This window comes from Sinohyriopsis cumingii, chromosome 14 (genome assembly GCF_028554795.1).
Source record: "Sinohyriopsis cumingii isolate HCF-2022 chromosome 14, ASM2855479v2, whole genome shotgun sequence".
Lineage (NCBI taxonomy): Eukaryota > Metazoa > Mollusca > Bivalvia > Unionida > Unionidae > Sinohyriopsis > Sinohyriopsis cumingii.
The window spans coordinates 7,968,832-7,984,547 of record NC_142974.1 but is presented as its reverse complement, the minus strand read 5'-3'; the positions used below and the strand labels follow the sequence as shown (position 1 = coordinate 7,984,547).

The 15,716-nt window shown below is 34.4% G+C and overlaps 1 protein-coding gene across 1 annotated transcript; it reads left to right on the top strand.

Annotated features, from left to right (window-relative positions):
- The first annotated feature begins 484 nt into the window (after positions 1 to 484).
- On the top strand, positions 485 to 12,992 carry LOC149783165 (serine protease inhibitor Cvsi-2-like). The gene is made up of 4 exons (XM_089933078.1): positions 485 to 635; positions 4,378 to 4,512; positions 5,563 to 5,659; positions 12,837 to 12,992. Exons 1-3 carry the CDS (start codon positions 602 to 604, stop codon positions 5,652 to 5,654), a joined length of 261 nt encoding a protein of 86 aa, XP_089789204.1. The 5' UTR covers positions 485 to 601; the 3' UTR covers positions 5,655 to 5,659; positions 12,837 to 12,992.
- Positions 12,993 to 15,716: the final 2,724 nt, after the last annotated feature.

Here is a 15,716-nt window from a genome sequence, read left to right as displayed (position 1 = left end):
TTGATTAAGTCTATGATAATAAATTGTAGATCAAAAAGCAACACATACTTTCTCGAGAAGGATTAAATTCTTTATGTGAATTGTATTGATAACAAGTCACATAAGTTTATACTTTACGTGTGGATCCCATATCCTCTCGTCCCTTGATCGAGAGAGAGAGAGAGAGAGAGAGAGAGATAGACAGTCAGTCAGAAAAGGAGAGAAGGGCAGAAAGAGAGATTCACATAAACATAATATTGTAAAGGGTGAGGACGTTAATCTGACAGTTACCACGTTAGACAAGATAGTCACATAATAGTTACAAATATGGTTGAATGTCGAGGAATACACGAGTTTTCACGCCTTCGTGGTATTTCCATGCATTTTGTTAGTAGCTGTTCGAGATTGTATCTTAGGAGAAGGTAAACACATTTGAGGGATATGTCAACGTCGTGTGAAACTCTCCATTGACATTTAATTTTGTTCTTAAAATAGAACCAAGAGCATAGGCTTCCACTAAACTATTAGATTGACGTCTATATTTGGTCACGATGTGGTCTACATAAAAGGCATTATCCAGTCTTTAATTCACTGTCTTTGAGATTTAGATATTATTGACATAATGAAGTCGGCCTTCGTCTTGCTGGTTTTGGTGGGTAAGTACATTAATACCAGGAAAAGAGACTACCCATTTTGTATTTACATGAATGTATTGTACTTCAAACCTGAAAAACTCCATAAAAATGTGTGTATTGATATCTACGCATACATAAGGAATATTCCCATAAAATAGGTTTATTGATATATGTGCATACATATTGAACACTCCCTTAAAGTATATGCTGTTATTGTTGTAGGGATTAACGCCATTTCTCAGCACAAGATAGGCTATACATGGCAGCAAGTATTAATGGTGGAGGAAGATCCAGGGAAAACCCCCGGAAAGAACAACCGACCCACGAAGCTACTGGCAAGCTTTCTCACAAACACACATTGGCCGAACCGAGACTTGAATCCACGTAGACAGAGCTGAGCGCTTTAGACCACTCTGCCACTCGGGGCCCCTTAAAGTATATGTATTGATATATATGCATAAACAAATATGAACTGAAGGAAAGTATGATTTGTAATACCTTTAGCGTAGCAGACGTTGTGATACACACCGTATGTCCGTCCATACGTGGCACTATTCTTAAAGGTTTTATGTACAAAATGTAAATTAATGCGACATTTGTCAGTATGACCAAACATTTATGCGCAAAACATATTTTGGATTTAGACATAGAGGGGGGGTATTAATAAATTTATTTAATTTAAGCAATATATGCTATCGGGATTTGGGATGTTATGCCATCAAAGGTGTTATAGTTATGTCGTAAAATTTTGAATTCTTAGAATTCCAAATGTCCACACCACTGAAATCATCCTGCAACCCAATAGAAGCAACCTTGTTCCACCAAATGATTCAACTGTTGTCAGGCACCGATAAATAGGTTCATTAACACATCCATTTGACAAACCAATATATGTTGACTTTGAATACACTAGCTTTATTTATATCTGAAGGAAACAGTATATAACGGGGACACTGTAGCCTTAAGAATGTGAATTTTCTACCTATAATGAAGTCCAGAAATATTTGGCGGGTAAGGTCGATCATGATTTGCCATGACACTAAAAGTTTTCAACTGGGTTTAAGGATTATCTCATTTTTTCCACAGGACTCTCGTTGCACTTTAAAAATCGCATAGTCTTTTCTCATTTCGTGATATGATAACTTTCATTTTAATTCAGTTCTCATGTTATGATAATGTCATTATATCGATAATGCTACAATGTTACGTCATTTCGCACAACATATTATCACATAATTGGTACACAACATATTATCACATAATTGGTACACAACATATTATCACATAATTGGTACACAACATATTATCACATAATTTGTACGCAACATATTATCACATAATTGGTACAGTTTTCCAATAGTATGAACAGTTTCATATTTTTTATATCACAACGTCTTACATATCACTTCAAGCGATTCTGTTTGATCCAAATAAGCCCATGAAATTAGTGTGCAGTATTCTCTTTACTGATTGGCTGCGATCACGGGAATACTTTTTAAACCCGCTCACATCCCTTCTAAAATTGTTTTGTTTTCAATCAACAGTTTGGCAGCCATTTTTCGTCTTGAGTCGCGAAAGAAATCTGAGAAGAAAAAAAATGGTCTCGTCTGTCTGAATATGGGCTAATGTACCTCCAAAGCGGGTTGCTATATCATGAATAACATAACATCTCATGAAAAATGGCGTAAAATCCCATGACAAGAACAACAAAAGCAAATAAAGTTGAAGGTATCGCTCAATTGATAGCAGGTGTGTGGAGTTGGAGATGAGGGAGGCGTATACCTGCGACATGGAATCCACCATACATGCAAGCGTGATTTAAATGTTAATTTACAAACTTAAATAAACTCACCTCTGTTCAAGAAAGAATGTTGACATAAACTGGTCTCACATTTGACAGAACTTTATCTAACCACAGCCTATTTACGCGGTAATTACGTGATACAATTTCAGATCTAAATGAAATTTGCTAACATCGTCTGTAGTCTAATGTTCCAAATAAAATACTACAAATATCCGGTCACAAATACCCTGCAGTACTTTTGGGAATTTCAGCATCCACCAGTCCTTCTTTCACATGAATTTAGCAGGAATATACTGTTTAGTTGTCAAAGTGACACTTCAGGGTAAACATGGATCGTCTACTGGTCTCTAATCGGGTTTGTATCAAACAAAGTGACATCACACGCATTGGACATTCTGTGTTGAAAAATGATTTTTTTTTCTGTGTAAAATGTTCTGTTTATTCGTATGGATGTTTGTTCTTTATGTTTTTTTTAAAAAAGTATAATCTACTTTTAACTGTCAATGCTGCTCAGTTTTGTTTGGGACTATTTTTTACGCACAACAAATGAAATGTGAAGCGTCTGTGAGCATTAACGAAATTATTCGTACTTCTTTCTATCTGAATAATTTCAAATGGGAGAAAAGTATGTGATAGAATCTCACATGGGATATGATTTAATATTAAATGTAAGAAACTCGCTGATTAATGTCCAGATTTTGCAAGTCAATGCTTTAACTTGTTTCATAACTTCACTATTTAATCATTACCCATCGGAGATCCTCTATTTAAGCGTTCATTACATAACTGTGGACTTACTTGAGGTAAGTTACGAGAACAAAATGAGTTTACCCTTTATTTAATTTACTGCATGTAAAAAGATTATAAATTTTAAGTGATTCCCTTCGATTTCCAACAAGTTTGCATGTATAACATTAGTATTGATAAGAATGGTAGTTGTGGTATTAGTTTCTTTATTATAACCTTGAATTTATGGCGATCATTTCTAAATCGAAAACACAGTCTGCATTATTCCAAATTCGCACAAAATCCCAATGAAATAAAAAAGCGAATCCATGTATAGCTCCATTTCTCATCATTCATTCAATTCATTGTTCTCATAGCTCCAAAATTTGGACCAATAGGTAATAGAAAATTGTTTTTTGATTAGTAAATATGAAACATCATTTATTTCTATTTCCTTCTGATTAGACACTAAAATTGTCAAAGTAATAATAATAATAGACTTCGCGACGAACGTTTTAGTGTGGTAACTGTGAAAGAATAATACAAGTTAAACAAAAAAAATTGGCGACGCAGGTAGCAAACGAATTCGGAAACAAAATAATATAAATAAAGATAAATTCATAATTTACAGCGACAAGTGTATATACAATATCATCTCATCACAAATATTAAAAAAAGTATTTCTCAAAAAACATCGCGTACATCTTATCATTGATAGAAAATATTGCCACGCAAATGCTGTACTAATTAAATGTTGTCACGGGTTGAGCTGTTCATAATTTATAATTTATTTATCTATTTCTTGAAGATGATACTGACCATTTTTGTTATATTTATTATTATTATCATTATTATTATTATTACTACTATTATCTCAGCTGCTATGGGTTGAATTGTTCATAATTTATAATCTATGTATTTCTTGAAGATGATACTGATCATTTTTGCTATATTTATTTATTATTATTATTATTATTATTATTACTACTATTATCTCAGCTGCTATGGGTTGAATTGTTTATAATTTATAATCTATGTATTTCTTGAAGATGATACTGATCATTTTTGTTATATTTATTATTATTATTATTATTATTATTATTATCTCAGCTGCTATGGGTTGAATTGTTCATAATTTATAATTTATGTATTTCTTGAAGATGATACTGATCAATTTTGTTATACTTGTTATTGTTATTATTATTATTATTATTATTATTATTATCATCACAGCTGTCGCTATGGGAGAGCCGTGTAGGGACGTCAGCGATTGTCGCCATGAAACATGTGCTGCAGGCGGTTCCGTTTCATGTTTAGTACCACCCGGAGGGACTGGTCATGTTTGTACCTGCGTGACAACATCGACAGGCAAGTGCATCTCTCTCTCTCTCTCTCTCTCTCTCTCTCTCTCTCACGCACACAAATACATACACAGACGTACTTGTTGATTTTTTCCTAACCATTCTGTACCAGGGTATATTCTGTCAACATTATTTCATCCCTGTTCGTTCTGATTTTGTTTCTTTCCATTCTTAAGCTAATTTAAATGGAATATATTTAAAACGCAATATGATTTTCAAAATCTTTTAAGAAAAGAAAATGAAACACGTGTTCATAAAAGAAGATTATCTGAGGATACTTGAACAGTCTCCAAACCGATATATGCCCTCCGTCCGTTTCTGGTCCGCCTATTTATTTACTCTTATTTATAGCCCAACGAAATAACCAAACTTAATTTGAGGTATTCTTGCTTACAAAGTAATGAGGAGTAAGAGGACTTTTCTGCGACCTCCTCGACCTCCTCCTTTTCCATTCTCAATAATAAATCAAATGTGGCAATTATTGACACGGAAAATGTCCACCAGGCACTAAAAATGCACATCGAAGGTAAACGTAATATTTTTATCGTTTATTATTATTGTTGTCATCATTATTATTATTATCATCATCAACAACAACCGCAAGAACCTCTTCAAAATACGAAGAGAACGAACAGATCTCTGCAGAGGCGTTAATCTACAATAATCTGGGTCAACAGTGTTCCCAGCTGACTGCACCTTACATATGCGGACTATTCCTTTTCTTTTTCTTCTTCTTCTTTTGATGCTGCTGCTGCTGCTGCTGTTGATGATGATGATGATGATGATGATGATGATGAAGAAATTTATTATGATTGCAGTAGTAGTAGTTATTGTTGTTGTTGTTGTTTACCACCTGCTGGTTATACATGCGGAAATATTTATTTATTATTTGTTGTAGTAGAAGTAAATGTTGTTGCAGTATTGCTAGTAACGCTTCCCTTGCTGTTGTTGTTATTCCTGTAGCAACTAACGTACAAACACTTGTCAATAAAAGAAGATAACCCAGACCCTTGTACAACGGCAATTATTAATGTTATTGATATTATTATTTCTTCAGCCTGCAGTACTGCGGCTGATTGTCGTACGAATGGATGTGACAACGGTAGGGATGAACACTGCGTAGATGGACATTGCAGATGTTTCCATTAAGACAGGTAAATTTTCTTCGACATTGTCATTGTTTTGTGGTCTACAACTATTATCTCCGACTGAATTTAGTAGCGGTTGTCTCCTCACCAACCCCCCCCCCCCTCCACACTCTCTCTGTCTCTGTCTCTCTCTGTCTCTCTCTCTCTCTGTCTCTCTCTCTCTCTCTCTCTCTCAACCACTCCGGTGGCATAAGTGGTTAAAGTGTCCGCCTCGGATACGGGAGGTCGCGTTTTCAAACTTCGGCTGAGTCATACGAAAGACTTATAAAAAAATGTTAATTGCAGCTGAAATGCTTGGCGCTCAGTACTAAGAAGTCAGTGTTAGTACTGGTCCGGCTTGTGTCAGGATAATGTGACTGAGTGGGACATGATGCCACGTGTATGTGGCATGATGCCTCAGTACTTAAAGATTACTACATTTGTATGGGAAAATATGAACGAATTTTTCAGATGGAGTACTGCACGACCTTGGGAGTACAGCATATCCGTCAGACAAAACGAGTTCATATTTTCCCATTCAAATGAAGTAACCGTTTTATTTTATGCTCATTTTTCTTATTCTACCTAATACTTCATTATACAAACAAAATACACCACAAGAAACAAAGTAACTGAATATATGCCATATTCCTTACTAAATACCCAAGCGCAGATTCATCATTATATAACAACAACATTATTAATGCGAAGACAACTCTGCCCAGATACATTTGAACTTAGTCGCGCGCTATACATAATTTTAGAAAGACAATGGCGTTTCGATCTACTCAAAATTGAAAATTAGATTGATATTGTGAATGAATGCGCATTGCAACAGGTTTTTCCGTTTCATCTGGAATAAATAGATTTTGGTATTTTTGTCGATTCTACAAAATTTTATGCTTATGGACGGGATTCATCAGTTTAAATTCTACATGAAATACATCGAATTTAAATAGCGAGGGAGAAGCGTGTTGACATCTGCAAGTGTGTTCCTGTTCTGTCATTGAATATGTTAAATCATAATGTGGGGAATATATGAAGTCTTTCGATTGCAATTATCAAAAAGACTCTATGAAATTTAATGTTTATTTTATTTTGAGTGCAGTAAGGAGGGTATAATTGCACTTGCAAAATAGCCGAAATTACAGTACAATTTCGAAATGTGTAATCAAGCTTGAGAACCCATGACATGGCTCATGTGATTCGGATTTTGCAGAACTAAGAAACGAAATTCAGAATGTGAAACTGTAAGTAGAGTTTTGTCATTCTTATTACCAGCTAAAGAAGACAGTTTATGCCTTGTTACCTGCATGTTATTTGTAGGTACCCGGAAAATTTATGAAATCCGGTGTCTATCGCCCTCCCCCCACCAAATCCGAAACATTGTATGAAGAAAGTTAATGCGGAATGTAGCAAAGCAGCTGGTATGTGTCAGTCCACGAAACATCTGATTTAGTTCTTTCTGAAACAAATGTTATCAACCAATACGTAAACCGCCTATTATGTGAGTGTACATGTGTTGTTTACAAAATGTGCTGGCCATCTGCGTCCATTTATTGTTTACAATAGAAAGTAGTTCCTTTATGAGTGCAATATGAAGTTGCGCGTGAGTTTAGTATCGTTAAATACTAAACGATTCTGACAATGCAATGTTAACGGAGAAAAAATAGACATTATTACATGCTCATTTTTTTTTTCTCCGTTAACTTCACATTATCAGAATTAGGCAATATTTTACGATATTTAATTCACGTGCAATTCATATTGCATTCACGAGCATAAAGGAACTACTTTCTATTGTAAACAAACAATGGACGCAGACGCCAACACTTTTGATTTGTAAACAAATCATGTACACTCGCGTAGTAGGCAATTCGCTTAGATGTCAAACAAGGTCCTTACAAATAACATGCAAGTGACAAGGCGTAAACTGTCTTCTTTAGCTGGTAATAAGAATGGCAAAAAATATACTTGCAGTTATACATCCTGAATTTCCTCAAAATGTACTTTCATAGTTCTGCAAATCCGAATAACATCAGCCATATCATAGGTTCTCAATCTTGATTACAAATTTCGAAATTATACTGTAATTTCGAATATATTCTAAGTGTAATTACATCCTCTTTACTGCACTCAAAATGAAATAAGCATTAAATTCCATACCGTCTTTTTGAAAATTGCAACTGAAACACTTCCATATTTTTCCCACATTATGATTTTAAACATTCAACGACAAAAACATAAAAACATTTGCAGATGCCAACACGCTTCTCTCTCGCTGTTTCAATCCGATGTATTACACGTGAAATTGTCACAGATAAATCCAGTCCATAATCACGAAATTTCGTAGAATCGACAAATATACCAAAATCTATTCATTCCAGATCGAATGGAAAAACTGTTGCAATGAGCTTTTATTCACAATATAACTCCAAATTTCAATTTTAAGTAGACACGCCATTTTCATTCGAAAATAATGTCTAGCGCGCGACAAAGTTAAAATATATCTAGACAGAATTTTGTGCGCATTAATAATGTTGTTGTTGTGTAATTATGAGTCTGCCGTTGTGTGTTTATTTTACGTTTACGTTCAGTTACATTGTTTCTTGTAGTGTATTTTGTTTCTATAATGAAACCTTAGGTATAATAAGAAAATGAGCAGATAATAAACAGGTTACTACATTTGTATGGGAAAATATGAACTCGTTTTGTCCGATGGACATATTGCATTCTCAAGGTCGTGCAGTATTTCCATCCGAAAAACTCGTTCATATTTTCCCGTATAAAGACAGTAACTAATAATTAGAACAAACTGCCACACTGCAGACTTTGTAGCTTGTCATGTTTACCCCGACCCAGAGTAGCCCAGTTTGAAACATGTATAATCAAGGTAATTCTGATAGGCCATTGTTTATGTCAAACATTGCCGAAGGCTAGCACTAATCCGTTACGTAAGATTGCCGTAGCTAGAAGTGGAGAACCGGACATTGGAGTTGCGAAGTCACAGATAGCCAATTATCACCTTGGTGTGGAAATGTTGTCCAAGATCAAAAGAAGTTGCCTGAAGAAGTGGGAGTGTCTTAACTTCTTTCCCTGCAAACAGACAGACAGGTTGAACTGACCGCTAAGTCGATTGGACCGGGGCACAGCGCCACCCAATCAGAATCGAGATAGGGGGGAGACTTTGATTTGGGTAGAATGATATTCCCGCGTCTTCCGGCAAGAGTTAGATCCCTGAGAGAAATTACCCAGAGTGAAGGTTAGCGTAACTCCGAATAGCCATTCGTTATTGGCGAGAAAATCTTAGAGCTTGTTGTTGCCCATTCTCGAATGGTTATATAACAACATATTTTTAAAAAATAAGGAAATGACAGAAACGATGAAGGAGGGGATAATTATTTTAATATACAAGGGGAAGGGGGATAGAGAAGATTTGAAAAACTGGAGGCCCATCTCCCTCCTTAATACAGACTACAAGATCCTGAGTAGAATATTAAGTAATAGACTAAAAAAGGGGATAGGGGATATAATAAATGTAAATCAAACCTGTGGGCCAAAAAATAGGGATATACAACATAATATTTTAAACATAAATACAATAATTGAATATCTACAAATTAAGGGACAAAAAGCTGCTATGGTACTTTTTGACCAGGAAAAAGCCTTTGATAGAATAGAGCACAATTATATACAAAAAGTCCTGGAAAAATTTGGATTCGGAGAACCTTTCCGAAAATGGACTAAAATACTATATAATAACATAAATTCCAGAGTACAAAATAACGGAGCAATGACAGAACAATTTGACATAAAACGATCAGTGCGGCAAGGGTGCCCACTATCCATGCTATTATACGTAATAGCAATTGAAATGCTGAGCATTAGCATAAAACTAAACAAAGAAATTAAAGGTATAAAAGTTCCAAATATTACAGATGAAGTGAAAATGCTACAACATGCAGATGATTGCACCAACTTCCTAGATGATCCAAAATCCTTTGAACACCTAATAAAGGAATATGAGAAATTTGGACAAGCGTCTGGATCAAAAATAAATCAAGACAAAACGGAAATATTAGAGATAGGCAACTGGCGCGGTAGGCACTCAAGCATACCTGCCCATGTATTCAAAGATACCGTTAAAGCACTCGGGGTGAGCTTTGGCAAAAACGAAGAGAAAGAAAACTGTAAAAAAAATGGAAAGCGAGATTAAACGGAATATCGATATCTGGGCACTTACGCCGTTATGCTTAATGGAACGAGCCCAAGTGGCCAAAACATACATGTATATTAACCTAAACTATATAATGAAGTCGACTAACATAAGTAACGTAATATTGAATAACATAGACAAACCTATAATTAATTATATATGGGACTTTAAACTACACTATGTAATAAAAGAGATTTTGTATAAAACGAGAGAATTGGGGGGAACAGGAATACCAAGCCCATTAATTTTAAAAACTACTAATATCCTAAATAGATTTAAACGACTGAGCGACGATCCTAAACTACCATGGGAAGGGATATATATATATATATATATATATATATATATTGGGAGGGGATATACAAAAATAATAATGTTATGAAATTATTGGAAGCACCTAGAAAATATAAAAGTATAAAGGAATTACTAATGAAATATAGAGATAAAAAAGAATTTTGGGACTTAGACGAAAAACTCTCATATAATTGGATTAGAAATGACATGACCAAAAATATATTAAGTAAAGTAGAAATAGAAAACCTATATGTAAATTGGAAAAATGCATGGGGGCACTGGTCTAGACTAGGGTATCTGAAAATACAAAGCCTCACCTTCAAATACATGCATGATGCGTGGTTGACAGGAGAGGTGGCAGCGAGACGGCGTATGGTCAGAGTACCGCCAAAATGTCCGCTGTGTAAAATAGGGTTTTATAGTAAAAGACATGTAATTTTATATTGTAGAGAAATACAAAATGATAGAATAACAATAATAAATGAATTAAATAAAAATAGTATATTTAAGCCGCAAAGTCTACTATACCTTGATGGTTATTTTAATAAAGAAATTCTATATAAAATTTGTAGCTTTATAGTAAATACCATTAAAAAATGTGGCCCAATTAAGTTTTAGTATAAAATAGACTTCAAGAGGGAAAGTACAGATAATGAGGCCATGGGGCTATGTCACATGGCGCTACGCGAAGTGAACAGGCCCATGTAAGAGTCTGGAAAAGAACCCTCTTGAGATCACCTATTTTATAAAAATTAATAAATGAAGACCTTTTCTTCTTCCTCCTTTACTAACAAAAAAAAATTTATATATTTTTTTTTTCTCATTATTCTCTCAAATATTATTATTTAACCGATTTAGAAACATTTATAACTAAAAGATAGACCAGCTCCATGGGGGAGAAGCATAATAATTAAAAGAAAATGTGAACCCTTCCTGGAGCTCAGTTCTAATCTAATTAAGAAAGGTGATATAGCACATTCACAAGAATCAATAAGATTCAAAAGTAAGGGGACATCACCTTTCTCCCAAATTCAAAAAAGTACAAACAGGATCTTCCGTGGTATGTGAACACGGAATATATTAGGAAAACTTATACACTACAAGAATTTGATCTAACAAGCTATCCCAACAAAAACACATTATAGCATACATAACCCATAGCACAAAGATATAACAAACATGGGATGTAGGAGACCCTAGCAAGGTCACAGAGAAAACGAAATAGAGGAAGTTTAACCGAGAGGATAATTTAAATCACTCTCGGAGACACTCCTCTAATAGATACTCTAGGGATTGAATAAATACCCGAACTCCTAAATTCACGTTACAAAAACGCTGAAATAATACATTACAACATATCTGGGGGAATACAAAAACACATGAATAATTTATGTAATTAGGATAGGGGGAACATCTGTCTGGTGTCCCCCCCCCCCAAAAAAAAAAAAAAAAAAATCTTAGAGCGGGAAATTCTAAGTACAGAGAGCTTCAAATAAGGAAACTTTGAGGGACAGACCAGTTATAGTTTGGGCCCGTAGTCTCAGATAGAGAGACGGAGGAAAAGAGAAGAAAGGAGAGAACTCAGGACAAGTTGAAGTCTAGGAGCGAATTGGAGGAGGAGATAGAAGAGACGGAGGAAAGGAGAAGAAAGGAGAGAAGTCAGGAGAAGTTGAAGTCTGGGAGCGAAATTAGAGGAGATAGTAGAGAGGGAAACGGAGACAAAGGAGGAGTTAGAGGAACGGAAAGAAGGAAGGAATCAGCGGGAAAGAAATAGATGAGTAGATGCAAGGACAGGGGGAAAATCGAACTCACACTGTAAATCACGGGATGAATTAGGCTGTCACTTGGTCGAGGGAAAGACGAGTGATTGGAAGTTATCGTTTTAATTAATCGAATTTATTAAATTGTTATTGATTGAATTTTCATCTTCGTGTTCTCTATAATTTAACCGTCGGCATTGCTGACTGGGGGCTCAGAGCTGTAAATCTACATCGTCATAATTTAACTTTCTAACCTCACGAGCCAGGGTGGAACTTCCATCATAATTTAATTAAATTATATTGAAAGAACCCCACCCCAATACGTGCAAACGTCACATAAACGTCACATAGCTATATTACTGAAAAATTGTTAAAGCTAAGTTGAAAATTCACACACACACACACACACAGAGACATATATATATATATATATATATATATATATATATATATATATATATATATATATATATACAAAAATTTATGCATTTTTTTTTTTACTGAAATGAGCAGAAAAATGTATAGGCTGCACCAGTTGTAGGAGTCGACCGTTAATGCAGCTCTGCAAACTTAACAAAGCTAAAGATTTGTATGTGCACGGCAGACGCAATCACTCGTGTCAATCCGGAACATTGGCAGCGTTTTACTGCTATCAGTTTATAATACCACACCATCCTGTTTATCGTAGTGTTGTTTTTGCCGCAGTTTCGTGTATATTTCATGTCATCCCAATGGTAATTTTAGGCTTGCATAAACTCCATTGCAATGTGACAATAATAATTAATGTACATTGTAGTTGATTTCAGAATTTATGTACATAGATAAGTATTGAAGTATCTGCAGACGTCAACTCCTTCTTTCAGACTTGTATTAAATATCCCAACGGTTATTTATTTATAATTTGTATGTATTTATTTATTTTTGTTTTCTTCAGGACTCCAACGACATTATGTTTGCTGATAAAGAAAACATGGAGAGAAAATGGGTTTCTTAAAAAGAAATTTGAAAATGATATATATTGATGAGATACTTGAAGGTGATAAGGCGGCGATTTCCATGTTGTATGTTTTGAAATAAAGAATTTCTTGTATTTTAAGATGTCCATCTTTCTTCTACTATATTCTATTATATATTACTATCCCATACATCACCATGGTAAACTACAATGCACTACAATACAACACTATAGTACACTATACAATACAACACTATAGTGCACTATACCATACAGCACTATAGTACACTATACCATACAACACTATAGTACACTATGCCATACAACACTATAGTACACTATACCATACAACACTATAGTACAATATACCATACAGCACTATAGTACAATATGCCATACAGCACTATAGTACACTATGCCATACAACACTATAGTACACTATACCATACAACAATATGGTACACTACATAGCACTACGATATAATATGTGCTATTACCGAGATTTTTCCAAGTAATACCGCACAACCTTAAGAATGCAGTATTTCTCGGAAAAAAGAAGGAAACAAAACGAGTTCATATTTTCCAATACAAATGCAAGAAAGTTTTTATTATATGTTCATTTTGTTTTTTTCTATCTAAGGCATAATAATAATAAAAAGAGCAAACTACAAGAAACAAAGTAATGGAATTTAAGCTATATTCGAAAATAAATACACAACCGTAGAGTCATCAGTACACCATAACAATATTCATGCGTACATAGCGTACTTTCAGTCTCAATGACAGCACTTTATTCATTAGTTTTAACAATACTTTTCGTTGTTGGACTACTTAAAATTTAAATTTAGCGTCATATTGTGAATGAATCCGCATTGAAACAGCTTATAAAGTTTGTTTAGATGGGTGGATTTAGCATTATCTGTCGATCCAACCCTATTTTGCTTTTCTGCTTGTCATGGACTGGATTTATTAGCTGGGTCTATTCCGTACGATGTCATGTGACCTTTAGCAGTAGAGGGACTGGTCTTGAATGAACCGTGCTAGTGTCTCTTTTCTGTCATTGATTGTTTGGAATCGTAATGTAGGAAAAATATGAATTCTTAATTGAAAGTAACAAAAAGACCCTGTTTAATCACACGTTCATTTAGTTCCGAGCGCACTAAGGGGAGTGTTATGTTTGTTAGAACTGTAGTCGAAATTACAACACAATTTAGCGATGTGTCAAGTTTTGAAACCCATCACATTGGTCGCCTAGTTCGGATTTGCAAACCTAACTAAGAAAGAACAGTTTGGGGATATCCAAGATGCAAACATTTAAGTATATTTATTGCCATTCTTATCACCGGCTAAAGAAGACATATTTTTTATGTCCTGTTACTTGCACGATCTTTATTGGAAATTTCCCAGCTATTTGCATGACCTGTATGGCTTCTATCGCTAGCCTGCTATAGGCATAAATCTAAAACGTCAAACTGGCAAAATTGCAAAGTCTTGGATTCAGGCAGTTTATGTGTGTGAGAAAAGTTGTCAGTAGCTACTCGTTGGTCGGTGGTTCTTTCCGGGGTTTTACCGGGTTCTTCCTCCACCATTAATACTGGCCGCTACGTATAACCTATCGTGTGCTGAAAAATGGCGTTAAACCCTACAACAACATCAACAACAACAATATCCAACACATTTTGTATAATTGAAACTAGAGGTTTGATTCCCTAAAATACACAGTAAATGGATTTTTATTTAAAAAAAAACAAAAAAACACAGCGGTTAATGAACAGTCATAAATGTTCAATCAGTGTTGTAGTACCAAGTAATACAAGTATGTTCCAAAGGTATTCTGAATGATAACTGTGATCTGCTTTAATGTTCTGATATACCAATAAGACAGAAGAATCACTATGTTAACACTCCTAATATCTTTAAATTAATTCTTGATAATCGCAATAAAGATACAAATCAATCTTTAAGCGAATTGGCTATCATATATCCAAATAGGTATTGAATGTTAGAGAAAAATCATTCCAACGAATGATTAGAAATAAATAAATGAATCAGTTATCTCATATGACTATCACAAAACCATTAAAAAATAATACTTATTTATTTATATATATGTATATGTATAATTAACAGTAGCGAAAATTGAATATGAGGCTTTTGAATTGATCATATGGTATTTCTAAAAATAGTATTTTACTCGAGCTAATCTGGAAATAGGTCAGTAGTCTTTTTTAGGAAAGCCATGACCTCCATTCCAAGGACTCGTATCTTTGATGGATCACGTGATGTTTATTTGAACTATTACAGTATATCACAGCCTTAAAACTTAAGAATAACGTAATTGACACATTTAGTACGACTCATCTTTACACTCCAAATCTATTCATATGATAGTAGAACAAAATTATCATTAAATAAACGACCCTTACAGAAACTGTTATGAAAACACTATATATAATATACATATACATAACACCTCCACTCATAAAGAAAAAGAAAGATTTTTGCCATAAAACCTATGTAATTTTTTACGAAATAGACATATAATTAAAATTGCATTGCAAAAGGAAAGATATAAGATGTATACAGAATATTGCACTATAGTACACGTGAAAGTGCGTCTGCAATAAAATTGTCCTTTCCACTATTATATCTAACAGCAATATTTTATGAGTGTAACATTTAACTCCATCTTAACAAACTTTGTTCCTTGTTTTCCATTTTATTCATGAAATTAAGTGGGTTTTCATCACTGAACACAACATCGGAGAAGGAACGACACTAAAATACATTTCAAAGTGTTGGTAGGCCAACATTAACGGCAAATAGTCCTTCTCAGTCGTGGCCTGACATCACACTTTG

Coding starts and splice junctions, on each gene's coding strand:
- LOC149783165 (XM_089933078.1), top strand. CDS start 602: ATGAAGTCGGCCTTCGTCTTGCTGGTTTTGGTGG. Junction 636..4,377: donor CGTCTTGCTGGTTTTGGTGG/GTAAGTACATTA, acceptor TTATCATCACAG/CTGTCGCTATGGGAGAGCCG. Junction 4,513..5,562: donor CTGCGTGACAACATCGACAG/GCAAGTGCATCT, acceptor TTATTTCTTCAG/CCTGCAGTACTGCGGCTGAT.